Source organism: Panthera leo, chromosome D4 (assembly GCF_018350215.1).
Source record: "Panthera leo isolate Ple1 chromosome D4, P.leo_Ple1_pat1.1, whole genome shotgun sequence".
Lineage (NCBI taxonomy): Eukaryota > Metazoa > Chordata > Mammalia > Carnivora > Felidae > Panthera > Panthera leo.
Window position 1 is genome coordinate 85572657 of NC_056691.1, and position 17815 is coordinate 85590471.

At 57.4% G+C, this 17815-nt stretch overlaps 1 protein-coding gene across 9 annotated transcripts in view; it reads left to right on the forward strand.

Moving 5' to 3' along the window:
- Positions 1–17815, forward strand: part of RALGPS1 (Ral GEF with PH domain and SH3 binding motif 1) — a 269628-nt gene that overhangs the window by 243708 nt on the left and 8105 nt on the right. For 7 of the 9 annotated variants that reach the window (XM_042914070.1, XM_042914076.1, XM_042914075.1 and 4 more), the window contains 6 exons: positions 1457–1583; positions 2832–2989; positions 5238–5289; positions 14953–15036; positions 16376–16481; positions 17697–17789. In XM_042914070.1, the coding sequence (XP_042770004.1) occupies positions 1457–1583; positions 2832–2989; positions 5238–5289; positions 14953–15036; positions 16376–16481; positions 17697–17789 (620 nt within the window). The remainder of the gene's footprint in view (positions 1–1456; positions 1584–2831; positions 2990–5237; positions 5290–14952; positions 15037–16375; positions 16482–17696; positions 17790–17815) is intronic. The other 2 variants (XM_042914073.1, XM_042914074.1) reach the window with 2 other exon arrangements.

A 17815-nucleotide genomic window follows, 5' to 3' on the forward strand; every position in this document is an offset into this window, starting at 1 on the left:
CATGTGACAGTTGCAAGGCTGGAGCTGACAGCCACAGTTTTCTCGTGGAGGTGGAGAGTGGTGTCTCTCGAAAGGGAGGGGGCTTGAGGAGAGAGGGATTGGTGGTGGGGCGCAGGGATCTGAGGGAGGAGGTGTGTGTGCACGGTGGGGGTGTGGAAGAGAGGCAGGGGTGAGAACCCAACAGCTGGGAGCCGGAAGCCCGCGCTCCGGGTGATGTGAGTTCCTGCCTCATGAACCTTCCGGAGGGCCAGAAGGGACCTAGACTTCCTGTGGCGACAGGCTGGGAACAGGGCTCCTTAGTTTGGACTTTATGAGGATGATCCAAGCATGCTGGAGAACCAGGGAACCCCTCGGTCCCTTGTGCATCTATGGCGTCTTGGGGTGGAAGATCTGAAGCCCCAGATGGACCTCGGGCCTCACAGCCTCTCCAGAAAAGTGTCTCCACGTGTGCGTTTGATATGGTCGAGCTCCTTTGTGGAAGCCCTGGTTCCTATGTCCAGTGTTTGTCCCCGGCAGCTGTGGCTAGGCTAGCACCTGCGGTCACCTCCCTTAAAGTTGTCTCTTCCCAAGCCACAGAAATGAAAGTACAATAGTGGTCGGGGCCACGGCCCTCAAAATCTAGCCACGGACATGAAGGATTCTGCCTCAGTCTCTGCATCCGGCACTCAGTGTGGTCGGTGGCCCTGGCTCCCGGCTCTCATGACCTTCCAGTGACCCCGCGCATAGGGCTGAGAAGGACATGGTAACAGTTGTCAGAATGTAACAAGTAGAAGTGCCACCTGTGAAATTCTAGGTACATGACCTTGTGACCTCCCAGCCACCTGCAAGGTGAGTTAAGTTACTGCCACTTTTCAGATGAGGAACCCGAGGCTCAGGGAACAAGTTAAGTAACCTGTCCAAGGTCCCCAGGCAGTAACTGATAGGCCTGGGGTCTCAACCCCTGCCTCCCTAGCCCTGCCCTACCTCGGTAAATCCCCCGCCTCCTCTGAGAAGCCCTCCTTCCATTTTTGGTTGAGTGAGCAGGCAGAGAAGGACACAGGGCCAGGTCACTGGACTCGGACTCAGAAGATGGGCCGTGAAGTCCCAATCCCGTCACCCAACTGGTGGCCCTGGATACGTGTTGCCACGGGGAAACCAGGCCAGGCTGCCTGTCCCCACATCCACCCCATCTCCATCCGCACATTCTCCCTCCCCCGTGTTAGTTGATGGCACTGCCTGGTCAGGGGGCACCGTGCAGAGCAGGACGCTGGGCACCTTAACAGTCGGTTCAGAGGCTAGTTATACTGCCAGTGAGGGCTCAGTGTCTCCCGAGTAGAAAGCCACCAGGCCTGTGTGAACCTGGCCCCACTACAGCAGCCAGGCCAGGTACCTGACCCCGCCCGGAGCCACCTCCTCTGGGCTTCCCCAGCCCAGCTTCACCCCCACCGCCATCACTCTCTCTCTCTCCTGTTCACAGGCCCCTCCACTGGCTCCAGTTCCGCGAGGTTCAGCCGGCGGCCCACCTGTCCCGACGCGTCTGTTGCTGGCAGCCTCCCCACACCCCCTGTCCCGAGACACCGGAAGAGCCACAGCCTGGGAAACAAGTGGGTGACTGAGCAAGCCCCCCCCACCGTGGGCTCCAGGGCTGCTGGGACTGCTTGGCTACTGGGGGCCGCCTTGTCCATCTGATGCGTGCTCTTGGTATCCCTGGCTGGCGGCCTCTCCTCAGGCTGGCACAGGCTCGGGGAGAGCCGGGGAGGGGCGGGGGAGCGGTCCCGGCTGCGGCAGCACGGCCTGTGTCCTGGTGACAGGGATCACTGGCTCAGGAGCCAATGGAGGAGGCATACAGGGAAGTGCAGGGCAGCAATGGTTGGATTCCAGAAAGTTTGCCAAGCTCGGTTGGTGCCTCCCTTGCGGAAAGCTCCAGAGCCCAGTGGAGACCGTGACTGTCATCCAGAGCATCACTCAGTGTCTCGAGGCATCTGCCTGTGTTGGGGCTCAGAGTGTCTGCTTGCCCATGGCTTCAGAAAGCCTGCGGAGCAGTGAACCTGCCACTGGTTCACCCAGCCCTGTGGACTGACAGCTCGGGGACATGTATGGACCTCAGCGTGGCTGGGGGCAGCCATGCCCGTGTCCCCAGGGTATTGGGCACAGGCCCTCGAACCAGTTGGATCCCTCCTCCCTCAGTTCTTTCCTCCCTCCATCCCTCCCTTCCTTCCTTTCTTCCACCACCAAAACGCAAGCCTCGGCCAGCTCAGGCTGGCCCTGGAGTCACTTATAGGCTGGAGGGGAAAAGGGTTGCTGTCTGAGGGTTTAGCGCTTGCCCCGTGTTAGATACCCTGCTACATGCCTGCCAAGCATTATGTCACTGAGCCCCTGCAGGCCTCCGAGGTAGGGGCTGTATCATATACATCGTAAGATGAGTCCTATGAGGTTCAATGGGGCGAAGCACCTTGCAATGGTGAGTAAGGTTGGAACAAGGATTTGGACCAGACGTGTGACTCCAGAACCAGGCATGCTGCCCACAGGGCCACTCTGCCCCTTCACTCGTGTGGCGCCGTGGTTCACAAGCACGATCCACTCACATGAGCCTTATAATCGTCCTGAGAAACAGGCAGGGCAAGTATCCATAGTCCCCATTTGACAGATGGAGAAACTGAGGCTCAGAGAAAGGATGTGACTTGCCCAAGGTCACGCCATGAGATAGGGCCGAGCCTGGACTTGCACCGTGGTTCTGGGTGGCCGCCTTTTTCCTCCGGCTGCACCATCTGCTCAGCACCCCAGGGCAGGTATACTCACTGTGACTCCACAGATAAGGAGCTCTGCCTTCTTTCTTCCTTTCCGTTTTCCAGTATGATGTGTCAGTTGAGTGTAGTTGAGAGTAAAAGTGCGACATTTCCATCGGAGAAAGCGAGACACCTGCTGGACGACAGTGTCCTAGAGTCTCGCAGCCCCCGCAGGGGCCTCGCCCTCACCTCCTCCTCTGCCGTCACCAATGGACTCTCCCTAGGTAAGCGTCTCCGGCCTGCACACGACAGTGCGGTGTGTGCTCCGTGTCTGTCTCTGTCACTGTGCAGCGCCCGGTGGCCCCTCACCCTCTGCAGAAAGGGCTCCCCTACAGGAGTCGCCAGAGCCAGGAGGGCTTTGCTTCCCCATCTCCAGGGCTTCACAAAGTGACCTGGGTTTGTCCTCGTCCTGCCGGTAGCCCTGAGCGCGGCAGGCAGGTGGAAGGAAGCCGGACGCACACCCGAGACCCGCTGTCATTGGTTGGCAACTGCGAGAGCCTGGCCGCGGCCCCAGCGGGGCTTCTGTCCTGGGGGAGCCACAAGGCCCAGCGTGCAGAGCCAAGCGGGGGGAGCTGCCGGGGACAGCAGCTGGGTGGGCCACCGGGTTCTCTCACTCGTGTACTTGTCTTCACACTGAGAAGCCAGAGTTAGGGAGGATGAAAAATTGATCTTCGGGGATAAAATTGCATGTCTGAGCTTCAGCCAGAAATGGTACTTATGTCAGCGGAAGGAACAGAGACAGAACTGCCGAGGCTGGGGTGGAGAGAGGTTGGAGGCAGAGCTGAGGACACTGTTGAGCTCTGGTCACAGGCCTGTCACCCTGCGGTGCCCAGGTCACCTGTCATTACTACCATCAGACAAGTACTCTCACTGGCTGTGTCCTTTCAGTGTGCCTGTGCTTCCGTAGTCTGTGTGTCTGCGTGTCTGTCTGGGAGCCCTCCCAGGGCTGGGGGTGGCTTAGTTGCCGGGCTGGGGGTTTGATCCGGTGTGGTCTACAGGGTGGGGGGCCCATGAGCACTGGGAGGAAGGGGGAGGAAGGGGAAGGGCGGGAATCACCTGTCACACGTCCCAGTCTCTGAGGCAGTGTCCCTACAGGGGCAGTCATCTCCCACCCCCCGGAAGGGCTGTGACAACCAAAGTCGGCACCTGCCTTCTCACCTGGGGGGAAGTTATCCTAATTGGACCCAGTCAGGGCTTTACAACAGCTTAGGACAGTGCAGGCTGTGGTTCCTAGGTGTCAGTGTGTTGGGGAGAATTCTGGAGTCAGTATGTTCAGGAAAGGCTGGGCTGCACCAGGTAAGCAGATCCGTTCTGAGAGACTAGAGTATGCTGATGAGCATTATGGATCTCTCCAGAAAGGCAGTAGAGTCTGCAGATCCCCACAGCCCGGTCGTGGAACCCTTTCCTCGGAACGTCCTGGAATGGGATGGGGGTGAAGTTCTGAGGAACCATTTTGGGAAGTGCCAGACCCAGAGCATTCAGCTGGGCAGCTGAGTTTTCCATCCAGGAAAACTTTCTGAGCTGTGCCTGTAACCCCCAGGCCTTGCTATTCCTGAGACAGAAAAGGGACTCAGGCACAGTGCTGTCCGGTATCCAGGCAGATCACCAGGCGGTTGGTCCTCAGCCCCTCTTCTTGGGAAACTCAGATATCTTTCTGTCTGGAGCCGAAAGCCCCGGGAGTGAACTGCGATGTGCGCTTGTGCCCTGTCTGGAGACCTTTCCACCCGGTGACTCCCAAGGGGCCCGAGACCTCCTCCCTCCTCCTTTCCGGCTGGCCCGCCTTAGTGCCAGCAGGCAGCCCAGGCAGAGAGCCGAGCCGAGGCACCTCCGGGTCCTGAGAGAGTGCACAGAGGCACTCGGCAGTGTGCAGTGACAGGTGTCCTTGTGGCTGGAGCCGGGCCTTGGAGAGCCGGTGTCCCGGTCCACCCCAGAGGAGCAGCCTGGGTGAGGTGGAGCCCATCTCTTGTGTATGCTGGCCAGGAGGCGAAGGGGCGCTCCCTGGAGGCTTCTGTCTAATGCCAGGCAGCTTCTCTGTGACCATTTGGGAGGAAGGAGGTGCTCATTTGGCCCCTGTCCTCACTAGGTGAGGCTTGTCCTAGCACTGGTGTCACTTGGGCCAGGAGGGAGGCGGTGATGGGGCCAGGCCAGGCCAACACAGAGGCCGAGGGACACAGAGCCTGGGGGGCCAGCGGGCAGGTAGCTGCCGCCTTCAGCGGGGCAGAGGGAAGGGAGTGGAGGGCCTACCGGGAACGGCGGGAGGGGCTGGTTCTTTGACGCTCCCAGGAGAGGGCGTCAGAAATAGCAGCAAAGCCCCAAGTCATACGGAGGCCCACAGGGTCAGAAAGCTGTTCGTCTGGCACTTCTGTGGAGCTCAGGGGGCCTGGGCCCACTGACCCAGGAGAACAGACTCCTCCGGGGTTGGCCGCTCTTCCACGAGGCCGCCATGCTCATCGATCTGTGTTCCTTTTCCAGGCAGTAGTGAGAGCTCAGAGTTTAGTGAAGAGATGTCTTCAGGGCTGGAAAGGTGAGTGTGGCCTCAGCTCGGCCTCCCTCCCAGGGCGGCGCTCAGGGCTCCGGGCAGGGACCGGCCCCCACCCCCACCGCCCCTCACTGGCCGCTCCTCGGGTCAGCTCGGGGCCCAGGGGCAGGCCCCCTCGGCGTGGGGGGTAGAAGAGCAGGATGGGCAGGGGGCGGGGGTCCCGGCCCCATGCTCTGAGCAGCCCCACTCATCTTCCGGTCCAGAGCTAGCCCAGGCGCCTGAGGCCAGTAGCTCTTCCTCAGGCCGAACTGCAGAGGAGAACCTGCGAGCACATTTGGTCTGAAATGTGGGTTCTTAAAACCAGACTCCTGAGATGGGCCTGGTGTGGAGATGGGCCCGTGGCTCCGCCTGGTGGGGTCTGAGAGTGTTACACCCGCAAGGCCTCGGCTTTGGGCTGACACCCGCCCCGCTGGGCACTGGTGACAGCGAGTGGATCCCAGCCCCGGGTTTGGCTCCCTGTGGTGAGCCCTTCTGCCCCGGGAGTGGGGCCTCCTGCTCGGGAAGCCACTCACCCCACACGCTGATGCTTTCTCTGCCGGGCACCAGGGGGGCCCCGGGAAGACAGAGGTCCTGAGCGGGGAGCTCCCACGGCGGCGGCTCCGCCGGAAGTGAGGGGCGTCGTGGTGACTGGAGGTCTGAGGGGATGGCAGGGAGAAATCCACTGACACCGAATGCTACAGAGAGGCAGGTCCGCACCGTCCTTCACAGTAGCCCCTCCACCAGCGTGCGGGGGCCCGTGCGCACAGAGGGACACACACACGCCCACACTTATACACACAGTCTCCCACACGTGTGCGCACACACGTGCATCCATACACGTGCTCTCGCATGTGTGGGTGTACGTACACATGTACGGTCACACACAGCTCACACACACACACACACACACACACCTCACACGCTCCTCACTCCTCATTCCTCCGGGGGGTGCTGACGCCTCCTGTCTCACCGGCCCCCACAATCATAAAACGGCCAGAGAGGAGGAGGTGAACCCACCCAGCGAGTCCTCACAGGGCAGAGAGACGTAAGTGATAAGCCAGGAGTGACTTCCGTTGAGCATTCCCTGTGGGTCAGACGCTGTCTCGGCCCCACCGAATCCTCAAGCACTTTGCACGGTGGTTATCCGTAGTGTCCCCGTTTTACACCTGTGGCCAGTAAGGCTCAGGGAGGTGAAGTGACTTGTCCTGCTTCCCGCTCCTCTGGTAGGGCAGAGCCGGCCCAGGTCCGCATCCTCCTGACCACCGAGCCCACCTCTTCACTGCTATGCTCCCGGCCTGGTCCAGAGGGCCACTGTGACAGCTACAGGCACTGGCCCCACGTCAGTCAGGCGGTTGGTCGGTCCGTCCGTCCTTGGGAAACCCTGGACGGAAGGCCACGAGCCCTCGGAACCTGCCCCCTCTGCCCTTGCTGCGGGACCTCTGGAGGGATGTTTGGTCTGTTCTTGCTTGGGTCCCTCGGGCAAATGGTCCCCACTGCCCTCGCCCTGAGGCCGGCCCAGCAGTGGAGATGAGAACCAGACAGGGTCTAGGGCAGACTCCACGTCTGATGAGCAAAATTTTGGCTTTTGTCAACATCAGTCAGGGGACTCCTAGGGAGACCCTGAGGAAGGGGGCTTACAGGCAAGCCAGTGTCCCCTGGCCACAGGCCAGCGAGGGGACACCGAGTGGGGAATGCAGTCATGGTGCCAGGATCCTGAATATCATCCAGACTTGAACTTATTCACTGGTTCGTTCATTCCCTCATTCACTCACTCATTCATTCATTGAGTAGCTGTTTATTAAGCCACTGCATCCTGCCAGGCACCCTGCTAGTCACTGAGGGCAGCAGGTGTGGATCCTAAGGAGCACCCATGACCCAGACTGGAGCCACCAGGAGGGAAGACAGTGAGAGAATTCCTGCCCCCGGGAGAGGATGCTGTACTTAATCAGTAGCGAACCCTGTAAGGCGCAGCATTTCTCTTTTTTCTCTTTCACTTAGAATTTGGCATTCAATTTCCCATCCATCATAATGTTCGTAGTAGGTGCTTGGGACGCAGGACCTCCAGCAGGCGCCGGTCTCCCAGCTGGCTCAGCCAGGCAGATGCCCAGGCCTGGGAGCCCGCAGGGAGAACGTTCTGTTTCTCATTCTCTGGGGACCCAGCTCTGGGATCCTAGCCCGATGAGGAGACAGGAGACCACTTGCTTTGGAAGGTGCCTGTGGGGCTGGGATGAGCCCTCCAGCGTGAGACCCACGCTGCGCCCTGGCCTCCACCTCCTGTGGCCTGGCCTCCAGTCTGCTTTTCCATCCTGCACTAGCCTCTTTCCACGTCCACCGGAAAGAACCCGCTCCCCCAAATGCACGCGAGCATTTTAGACTTTGGTCAAGACCCGGATGGGAGAGCTGGAGGGGAGAGTCTGTCTCACGCTCTTTGAAAATCTTCATCAAACGCCACTCTTTTCCACACAGTTCAGTGGCCACAGTTCACTTTGCCACCGGGCCTCCCTTCTTCCTAACCTTCACCCACACCGTGCTCAGCCCCACTGGGTCCTCCCTTCACAGTTGACGATTTTAGATGAAGTTTTTTAAAAGAGGAACAAATTGGGTGATGGAGGTACGTGTACGTACAAAAACACGTAATGTCCCTCATCTTGGTTCTCTCTGAGTCCTAGGGTCATCGAATGAATTTCTTTCCTTCATTTTTTCCCTCTCCAGATCTGCCACAGTGGGCACATGCCTTTTTTACACCCTGAAAAAAACTAACATTTAACTTTAAAAAAAAAAAAAAGATATAATCAGAAACATTTACTGATTGGTTTTGAAGAGGTAACATGTGAAAAGCATGGCACAAAGTCATCGCGAACCCCTCGGCCATCTGTCTTCTCTAGTCCCACATTGGCAGTGTGTGGAAAGGGTGCTCTCGCGTGAGAGGCGGGCCAGATGTTTTTTGAGTTTGAGTTGCCGTACTTTGATGCTTTTATGAGTTTCACTCAGTGTGTCCCTCTTGCCACAGGGGGTGGAAAGACGAGGAGGCAGAGGGGTCCTTGGGGGTCATAAGAGGAGAGTGTGACAGCCTCTCGGGGGCAGAGCTGTTTCTCCTTCCCAGGGAGGTGATGGATAGAGGGGAGCTAGTCAGAGCTCAGAGTCCAGCGGGGTGACCCAAGGCAGACTGCGGGGTCAGGGGTGGTTTCCGGTAGAGGCGATGGTTAAGCAGAAGCCCGAGAACTTTGGTGAAGAGGACCACAGTGGGCCCTTGAGAGGGGTGGTGGGATCTGAGGAGGCTGCGAGGCCTGACTCATGTGCCACGATGAGAAAGGAGGTGGCCCAGGGACGCTTGGTATGGCTCTTAAGAGTCACTGCGGGAGAGGTGGGCTCCGTGATGCATCCTGGTCTCTGAAGTTCTTAGCGTACCTCTGCATTGAAAGATCATGATCTGGCTTCCAGACACTGCCAGCAGCGCCGGGAGGGGCCTGAGATCAGGACTGCTTGCTCTCAGTGACCTTGGGCATGGCTCTCAACCTCTGGGCCTGAGGAGCCTCAGCTCTACAGCGAGGATACTCACAGGAAATACTTAGCACACAGGTGGAGTTGCTATGTTTGGGAACTTACTTGGATGCTTTTATGAGTTTCCTTCAGTCTGTCCCTCTTGCCAGCGAGCCAGTGATCCGGGGGTCCAAGACTGGATGTCACGGGTGAAGAGGAGAGTCCCCAAATGGCGGTTCAGTCATCATGGGATGGATGAACTGCAATGAAGATGAGTGTCCACCAGCCCTGGTTGGCCTCCAGGGTGACACTGAACTGTGGGGAGGACCCTTTTAAGAGGGTGCTGCAGACGGTTGGCCCCGCAAGTGCTCCAGGGTGTCGAAGAGGTTAGGTGACGCAGTTTTTCCCTGCGTGAGGTTTACTTGTTCTTTTTAGCTGGTGGAATCTTCCAGCATCCTTAGGGAGACCCCAGGAAAGTAGGGTCATGGCAGCAGATTCCTAAGTCTGCCACCCCCAAACCAGTTTTTAAAGACACCCCATTCCCCTCCTGAGAAGATCAAAGGGCTCTGGCAGATTTTGCCAAGGTACAGAGGTGCCTCTTGAGCCCCAAACTGCAGCGTTTTGAGACAGGGAGGCAGTCCTGGAGGTGAGGGGTGCCTTTAACTGAAGTGCAACACGAGAGTGGCTGTTCACAGGGTGACTTTCACAGAGGGCCTCACTGCTTCCTCTCACCCCCGTGGCTGAGGCCCAGGAATCCTCCAGGCCCGTGTCCCTCACCCACCCACCCCGTGGTCTGCTTCCCCCAGCCCCCATCTGTCTTGTTCTGTACCCCCATTCCGCTGTTCTGCCTCCTGGGGCAACCCAGTGGGACGATGTCCCAAGCTTCTGATTTCGGTTTCCCCCCAAAGATGACATCTCTTGCCTCACTTTCAGCAGCAGACACTGAAGTCTGGAAAATGAGGCTCCACCCAGGAGCTCAGACCCCTTGGAGAGAGAACAGCTGGCAGTGGTCCCTGGGCCTTTGGCTTGACCTCGTCCTGGGGCCCTGGCAGATGAGGGCCAGGCCGTGCCCACTAGCGGCTGTGGCTTCCCAGGTAGCTGAGAACTTTCAGCCCACGACCTCTCTGCCCGGTACCTACAACCCCTCAGACTCAGGTCCTAGAAAATGGGAGGACTCTCCGTCTTGTATCAATCCGTCTCCGTGCACATCTGCCACAGTCCCCTCTCTCCCCGCAGACCGATTTCTAGACTTTTCAGCTCACAGAGGGGAAGACGGACACCTCACAGCTCCCAGGTTTACACGTTATACCTTCATCCAGCCACAGAGCCTGACTTTCCGTGTCTCAAATCTGGTTCTGAGTTGTCATGAGAGAAAATCTGATTGGCCTGGCTTGGGTCAAGTGTTGTTTTATCCACTCAGTACGAGTAGATAAACATGCAGTATGGATATGGCTCCTAGGGACCCACTCAGATCAGGGACATTGCCCAGGGAAGAGTGAGTGAGTGAGTGAGTGACTCATAGGCAGTAAAAGGCCTTTAGCAAGTACGGCTAGAAGGGATGTCCTAGGGCCCAGCAGAACGCAGACTGGCGGCTTCCTCTCTGCAGATGAGGGTGGATCCTCAGCAAGAGGTTGGGATCGAGCTCTGGCCTAAGGGGATGGCTTCCCGTTAAGGGTTCGCTGGTGCGGGTGGACACTGTTGATGAACAGCATCTCCTGGGCCCTTCCATAGGCAGATGCCTGCCTCAAGGGGCTCTGCGCGCTTGGGGCAGAACAATGGGCGGAGAAGCCTACTTCTGCTAAGATAAGATTACTGAGGCCCCAGTGTAATTATGATCCAGGACTTCTCCCGTTCCCCAACCTCCTAAACCAGCTTTAGGACATTTAATCCCCACGATACCACCTAATGTGTACCTAGAAAACTAGTGCGGAGGAGAGGCCTTTCAGACCTGCCTTGGCTAATCTGAATTCTCATGATGCTGTTGCCCCAAGTGGGACCCTGGTTGCTTCTACCTCAATAGCACTACCCGCTCTCCCTCTTCCTAGTGCTGTGACCTTGGGCAAGTTACTCCATCTCTCCAAGCCTCAGATTCCTCATCTATAAGGTGGGGAGAAGAAGAGTGCTGCCTAACAGTGTTCCTAATTGTTAGGACAGAAAAATGACAGTGTGATTAGACAAGATAAGGAACAAATACTGCTTAGCACTTAGCACATTGCCTAGCACCCATCACTCCCATCATCTCCATCACCCCACCATCCCCATCACCCCCATCACTCCCATCATCACCCCCACCATCCCCATCACCCCGATCATCTCCATCACCCCCACCATCCCCATCACCCCGATAATCTCCATCACCCCCACCATCCCCATCACCTCCATCACTCCCATCATCTCCATCACTCCCACCATCCTCATCACCCTGATGATCTCCATCACCCCCACCATCCCCATCACCCCCATCACTCCCATCATCACCCCCACCATCCCCATCACCCCGATCATCTCCATCACCCCCATCATCCCCATCACCTCCATCACTCCCATCATCTCCATCACCCCCACCATCCTCATCACCCTGATGATCTCCATCACCCCCACCATCCCCATCACCTCGATCATCTCCATCACCCCCACCATCCCCATCACCCCCACCATCCCCATCACCCCGATCATCTCCATCATCCCCAATCACCCCCACCATCCCCATTACCCCGATCATCACCCCCACCATCCCCATCACTCCGATCATCTCCATCATCCCCACCATCCCCATCACCCCCATCATCCCATCATTCCACCATCTCCATCATCCCCATCATCCTCATCAGCCCATCCTTATTATCACCATCATCCTTATCACTATCATCATCATCATCATCATCATCATCATCATCTTGCATACCACTTGGGACTGAAGTGTTTTATTTGGTTGTCATCCTACATCTTCCCCAGACCAGACTTCCCGTGAGTAGGGTTGCTTCCTGCGTCCCTCCTCCCCACCACTACCCAAGATCCACCCCTCAGAGGAGACTGTAAAATGGCTTTCCTGGAATACATTCCGTTTAGCCACATTCTGCTCCAGCATCATGCCAGGAAAGTTGTCTGTGGTTCTGGAGTGGGAGCCATGTCAGTCCAAGAAACTCCCTGATTTCTGAGCTCACCAGATACAATGCTCATTCATTCTGCATTTCTGTCCCTGAACATTCAAAATTACAAATCTTCGCAAAGCAGGGCAGTGATCAGATTGGTTCCAATGGCTGAAGACCCTAGCTCCTCTGTGCTGATTTTAGCCCGCCCGGGCCTGACCAGAATCACCCAACCATCACAACCCCCTCTCCAGCGTACGGGGCTCATCTTGGGAGGAAAGGTGGCCACCACAACCCTGACTATTCTAAAAGCTGGCCTTGAAGAAAATTCACCATTACACTGCCCTTCAAGGCCAGGGTCACTCCCCCAGGCTCCAGGGAAGCAGACTCTGACTTCCCCCACTTGGAGGAGCTTGACTGACATAAGCTGTCTACTCATACCAGAAAGCCAGACTCCCTTTGCTAATATTTGCGTTTCCATCCCTAAATCCCTAATGACAGGCCAGTGGGGTGGGATGAGTGGCTTCACTTCCTTGAGCCTCAGGTTCCTCACTTGAGTCACGGTGGGAATAGCGCCCTTCACAGAGTTGGGAGGAGGGGCGTGTCTCGTGGTAAGCAGTTGCCCTTCCGTGCCCGTCAGCCAAAACCACCAGAAGGTTACTCCAGTGCGGAGACCAAGGGACGAGGGGCCTGGGAAGGGTCCTACCCAAGGAGATCTAGGGCCTAAGACTGTTGTGGCCGTCCAGTCTCACGGACACCGACAAAGCCCGATCAGTGTGAGCTGTGGCAGAGACCTACATGGAGGGGTACCTCTGGGAGAGCACCCAGAAGCCACCCACATGGTGCCAGTTCCACACGCAGAGCCAGTGCCTGTGGCAGAGCCCCGACACGTGACATCTGGGCCTCCCTGTGACCCTGAAGGGTGTGGGAAGAGCTTGGGCTATACAACCAGACAGAACAGGGTCCGGTCCTGGTTTATTAGGCTCAGGCCTCGGTCAAGTGTCTTCACATCATTGAGCCTCAGTTTCCCTATTCTGGGGAAGATAATGTGCTTAACTTAAACAAAGCTCCAGTGAGATGGTGAGTGTAACAGCCTTGCACATATGAGCCCCCCACTCACCAGTGATCTCCGTGCCCCCACACTCCCCCACCAGTCCAGTGCACCAGGGGGCACCCCGCGCCCTTAGAAAGAATGTGAAGAGAGGTTGCTTACAAGCCTAGGCTGGTTGGAAGATGTTGGTTTAAGGGTCTCCATCAACAAGTGTCAGTCCTGCAGACATCTATTGAGTGTGCAGCCATGGACAGTCTCAGAAAGGAGAGCACGACAGAGGGAAGGTAGCAGTGGCAGCCACACCCCCCTGTTGGTGGAACTGCCAGTCACTGGGGACAGCCTGCTGTCATCACACATTTTCTTCGGGTACCAGGGCAAAAAGACCCACAAGATGAAAGGTGGAGAAGAAGAGGCCAGAGGACCCAGCTCTGGAAAGGGAGGCTCCATCTCCAACTCCAGACAGGTGGTGGTTCAGAGCAGGGTTCCAGATCAAGCGAGGAGACGTCTTCCTGGCACAAGGAATGTCATCGCAGAAAGGTTCACTGTCACACTCTGCCCCAATTCATAAGAAATCTCTGGTGGTGGCTGTGGAGGAAAGCAACCCTGGAGGCAGCCCATAGCGAGCCCTCCCAGCAGTCCGCTTAAGCACGGGGTGGTAGCATGTCATGGTGCCACACCCAGCTGTGAGGTACGCAGTAGTGTTCCCAGTAACGGTGAAAGGACTGAAGCTTTTCATAAGTGGGAGCAGATTCATCATGACCTGTAATGTCGCTCACTCACTGCATTGCAAGCCTCTTTCTGAATGGAAGAGAGGGAGGAAACCGTCGGTCTGTGGGCTGGGAGTTGGGCATGCCAGGGCCTCTTCTGTGCCACAGTTCATGGCGGGGGCAGGGGCGGGGGCAGCCTCTGACCATCATCTGTCACCAAGGGGTGGTGGGGAAAGGCTGAGATCCATTGCATTTGAGGACTTGAGGGGCCAAGCACATGCTGTGGCTCTTTACCTCCTGAAGAGGAGTAGCTGTTGGGCAGAAGGAGCAGGGTCCCAGAGCAGTTGGCCTAGAAGGCCTCAGACTCCCACGAGCCCTGAACTTGGGCCTCTGCACAGCAGACCCAAGATGCTCCTCAAGAACAGGTCCTTCTCAAGCAGAGGATGGAGGGGCAGCGAACAACGCCACCCTCTCTTGGAGGAACCGGAGCTCACTGATGGTATGACGCACCTGCTGGAGTGAATGATGATGTCCCACGCCACCCCCAGGTGTCCAGAGCTGCGGGGCAGCACGCGGCAACCGAGGATGGGCAGTAGAGAATAGAATATTTGAAAAGGAAGTCTCCACCCCGTCTGACTATAAATTGGGTTACATCATTGTTTAGCCAATGGGCAAGGAATGCTACAGCCCAGGGAGAGACCATGCTGCAGGGATGAGAAGGCTGAGGACCAAGTGGACACAAGAAGTCATTCTGCTGAAGGAGGAAAAGACGAAGAGAAGAAAAATGGAAGCCTCCCCCCAAATAGGTTAAGCTCCCTGCTTACTCTGGAAACTGCGCCTTCCTCTGCAAGGGCTCCCTGCTGGGGACTCCAGGAGAGAGAGGAGCTGAGAAGCCAGAGGGGTAGCCCATGGAGAGATTCCAGGCCCTCCCCCCCAGGCCCAACGTGCAAGACTGCCCACAATTCTGTCGCTGTGTGCGCCCTTTTTGCTGGATTAGCCATGGAACATTTGGGCTTTCCTGCTTTTTTCTGTTAAATATGTCAGCTTCACATTGGGTAAGTGGGTGTGCCCTGATTTTAGTCACCCCCTGCCACTGGAAGAGGGGTGAACATTTAATTAGTTAAGGAAAGAATCACCTGGAGCCTTGGGAACTGGCCCTGACGGAGGCTCTAGGGGCTCCAGATGTGCCCCAGATGTGCCTGTAGCATGACGGAGGAGGTGTGGGAAGAGTTGGGGTTGAAGCTTCCCAAGCTAATGACCGCAGGGTGCGAGATACCCTCGCTTCCTCAGAGTATCTGGTTGTTCCGGGCTGTTGCTAAAAGTCCACCCTTTTCCTCTGAAGCAGGGGACGTCTCTATGCCACCCTGGGGCCCAACTGGCGCGTTCCAGTTCGGAATTCTCCCCGGACCCGGAGCTGCGTGTACAGGTATTTGTTGATTCGTGTGTTCAGTTATTTGACGAGCAGCTCTAGGCTGCTCGTTGGAGGCCACACACTGTGCTAGAGGTTGCTCATGGGACAGACGTGGCCTCTGCCTTGGCCCGGGAGGCCGCTGCCACAGGAGAAACAGGCCTAACGGATAATCCCGGATGACTGATGGTCCCAGAGTGGAGGTGGGATGGAGCAAGGAAGGGCTCTCTGGAGAAACGACTGGAAGACTGATAGGAATTAAGCAAATACAGGGAGGGGAGGTGTAGGGATAATGAGTGCCCCAAGCCGAAGCAAATGAAGGAGAGTCAGTGTTGTCAGAAATGAGAGGGGGAGGGGCGGAGATGGGGTTGGAGAGGTGGGGCCAAGCAGGGTTGGGGGGAGGTGACAGACTGTGGCAAGACCAGGTCATCCTGGCCAGAGGCATGGAGAGCTGGAGAGGGTGCAGGAGGAAGGCAGGAGGGGCCACAGGGAGGCCGGGGCAGAGCATTGGGCAGTTGTCCAAAGGAAGAGCCAAGTTGGCCTAAGGTGGGGGGGGGCGGGGGCGGGCAGGGTGACTGAGAGGGGTAGTCAGGCATATGTAGGACTTGGGATCCGGGCATCCTTGGGATTCAGTAGGTTGCAGGGGTGGAGGGGTAAGTGGAGAAACACCCCAGGTCCCTGGTTCAAGCCGCCAGGTGGACGGCGGTGCCATTCACACGCACGTGGAGAAAAAGCAGCTTGAGGAAAGGCGCCAAGTTGAGGGAGATGCCCATGGGAGGCGCCTGCCCAGTGAGTGAAGCCACTACCCGCTACCCAATGTGTGAAGCCCAGGGCACAGGTCCTGGCCAGAGCTGCACTTGGCAGCCTTCACCTGTAGGTGGCGCCTGAAACCCTGCGGCCCTGGGGGAGAAGGGAGCCCTGAGGCAAAGGTGCAGGGCTGGTCAGCTGTCCTCCTCCCCGCTCCTCACTCCACCCCCACCTCCCCCACTGCTCCTCCAGGCTCCTGCCCACACAAGGAGGGGCTGCATAGGCCCCAGACAAAGGTGGGAGCACAGGGGCAAGGCAGGAGGAAGCCACCGCAGAGCTCAGGACAGGGTGGCGGGTGCTGCTGGGGCCTGGGTTAGAGGGAGCTCGGTCACCAAGCCTCGGGCCTTGCAGGCTCAGAAAGACGAGGGAGGTGAAAGTTTGCGGCTGTGGCTGCCCTGGCCCCTCTTCCTTCAAGCTGCAAGGCCTCAGGGGCCCCTCCCTGGCCTTTTCTCGACAGCATTGAGTTTCTGGCCTGGCGCAGGATCAGGGACTCTGCAGTGGGGACCTGGGAGGGAGAGGGTGCGGCGTCTGACTGGTGGTCTCCCCTCAGCCCCACGGGCCCGTGCATCTGTACGCTGGGGAGCTCAGCCGCCGTGCCCACCATGGAGGGTCCTCTGAGGAGGAAAACTCTGCTCAAGGAAGGACGGAAGCCCGCGGTAAGTGCAGACAGCCCTCCATCCGGAGGCGGCCGGGGCATCAGTGAGGGCCCCGGGCTCCAGCCCTGGCTGTGCCACTGAGTGGGCAAGGGCCTCAGTTCCCATATCTGTAAATTGGGATAAAATAGTGTCTGTGTCCCAGAGGATTCGGCAAGAAGGTCACACGCATGGCCGTGCACACAGTGAGCGTGCGGTGAGCCAGGGCTGTGATGAGGGCAAGTGGAAGCTGGCAGAGCCCTGGAGTTAGGTTGGTACTGCCCTCGAGAGGGTCAGCACAGCATTGGCATTCCATCTCAGCCAGAGCACCCCAGTGCGGGTATCATGGTTCTGCTGGGCGATGGCTGAGCATGTCTGGGTTTTAAAAATGTTTTTCCCTGGAGCACCTGGGTGGCTCTATCAGTTAAGCGTCCGACTTCGGCTCAGGTCATGATCTCACAGTTCTGAGTTTGAGCCCCCACATCGTGTTCTCTGCTGTCAGCGTGGAGTCCGCTTCAGACCCTCTGTCTCCCTCTCTCTGCCCCTCCCCCCTTCAAAAGTAAATAAACATTTAAAAAAATAAATAAAAAAAATTTTTTTTTTCAACGTTTTTTTTTTTTTTTTTAAATTTTATTTTTGGGACAGAGAGAGACAGAGCATGAATGGGGGAGGGGCAGAGAGAGAGGGAGACACAGAATCGGAAACAGGCTCCAGGCTCCGAGCCATCAGCCCAGAGCCTGACGCGGGGCTCGAACTCACGGACCGCGAGATCGTGACCTGGCTGAAGTCGGACGCTTAACCGACTGCGCCACCCAGGCGCCCCTAAAAAATTTTTTAAAGTAAAAAATAAAAATATTTTTCCCCAGGATATTCTTGGGCCCAAGTTACCTCAATATGTAGGAATTAAGCCTTGGCTCTTAACAAGCCTTAAGCTAGGAAACGAAAGGCTCTCTGAGTAAAGGAGCCAGAGAGGGGAGGTAGGGCTTAGGGCTGAGGAGTTCGGAGGCACGGATGAGGAGGGTCTCCCTCCTCTAGGCCCTGGGTAGAAGTGACATTAGTGGGTGAGTGGCTAGGGAAGAGGTGAGGAGGTGAGGCCAGCACTGGCATTGGCTTGAGGCGGGTGGGGGGAGGGGGAGGGGAGCACCCTTCCACCCACGGGGCTGGGTCTGTAATCAGACAGGGAAGGGGGACTTCCCCACTACTTGCTGGGGTGTCACTCTGCCTCCCCTTCCTCTGTAGCTTTCCTCGTGGACCAGGTACTGGGTCATCCTCTCGGGATCCACCCTCCTGTACTACGGAGCCAAGTCCTTGCGGGGCACGGACAGAAAACACGTAAGTCCCATGAAAGGACTTTCCAT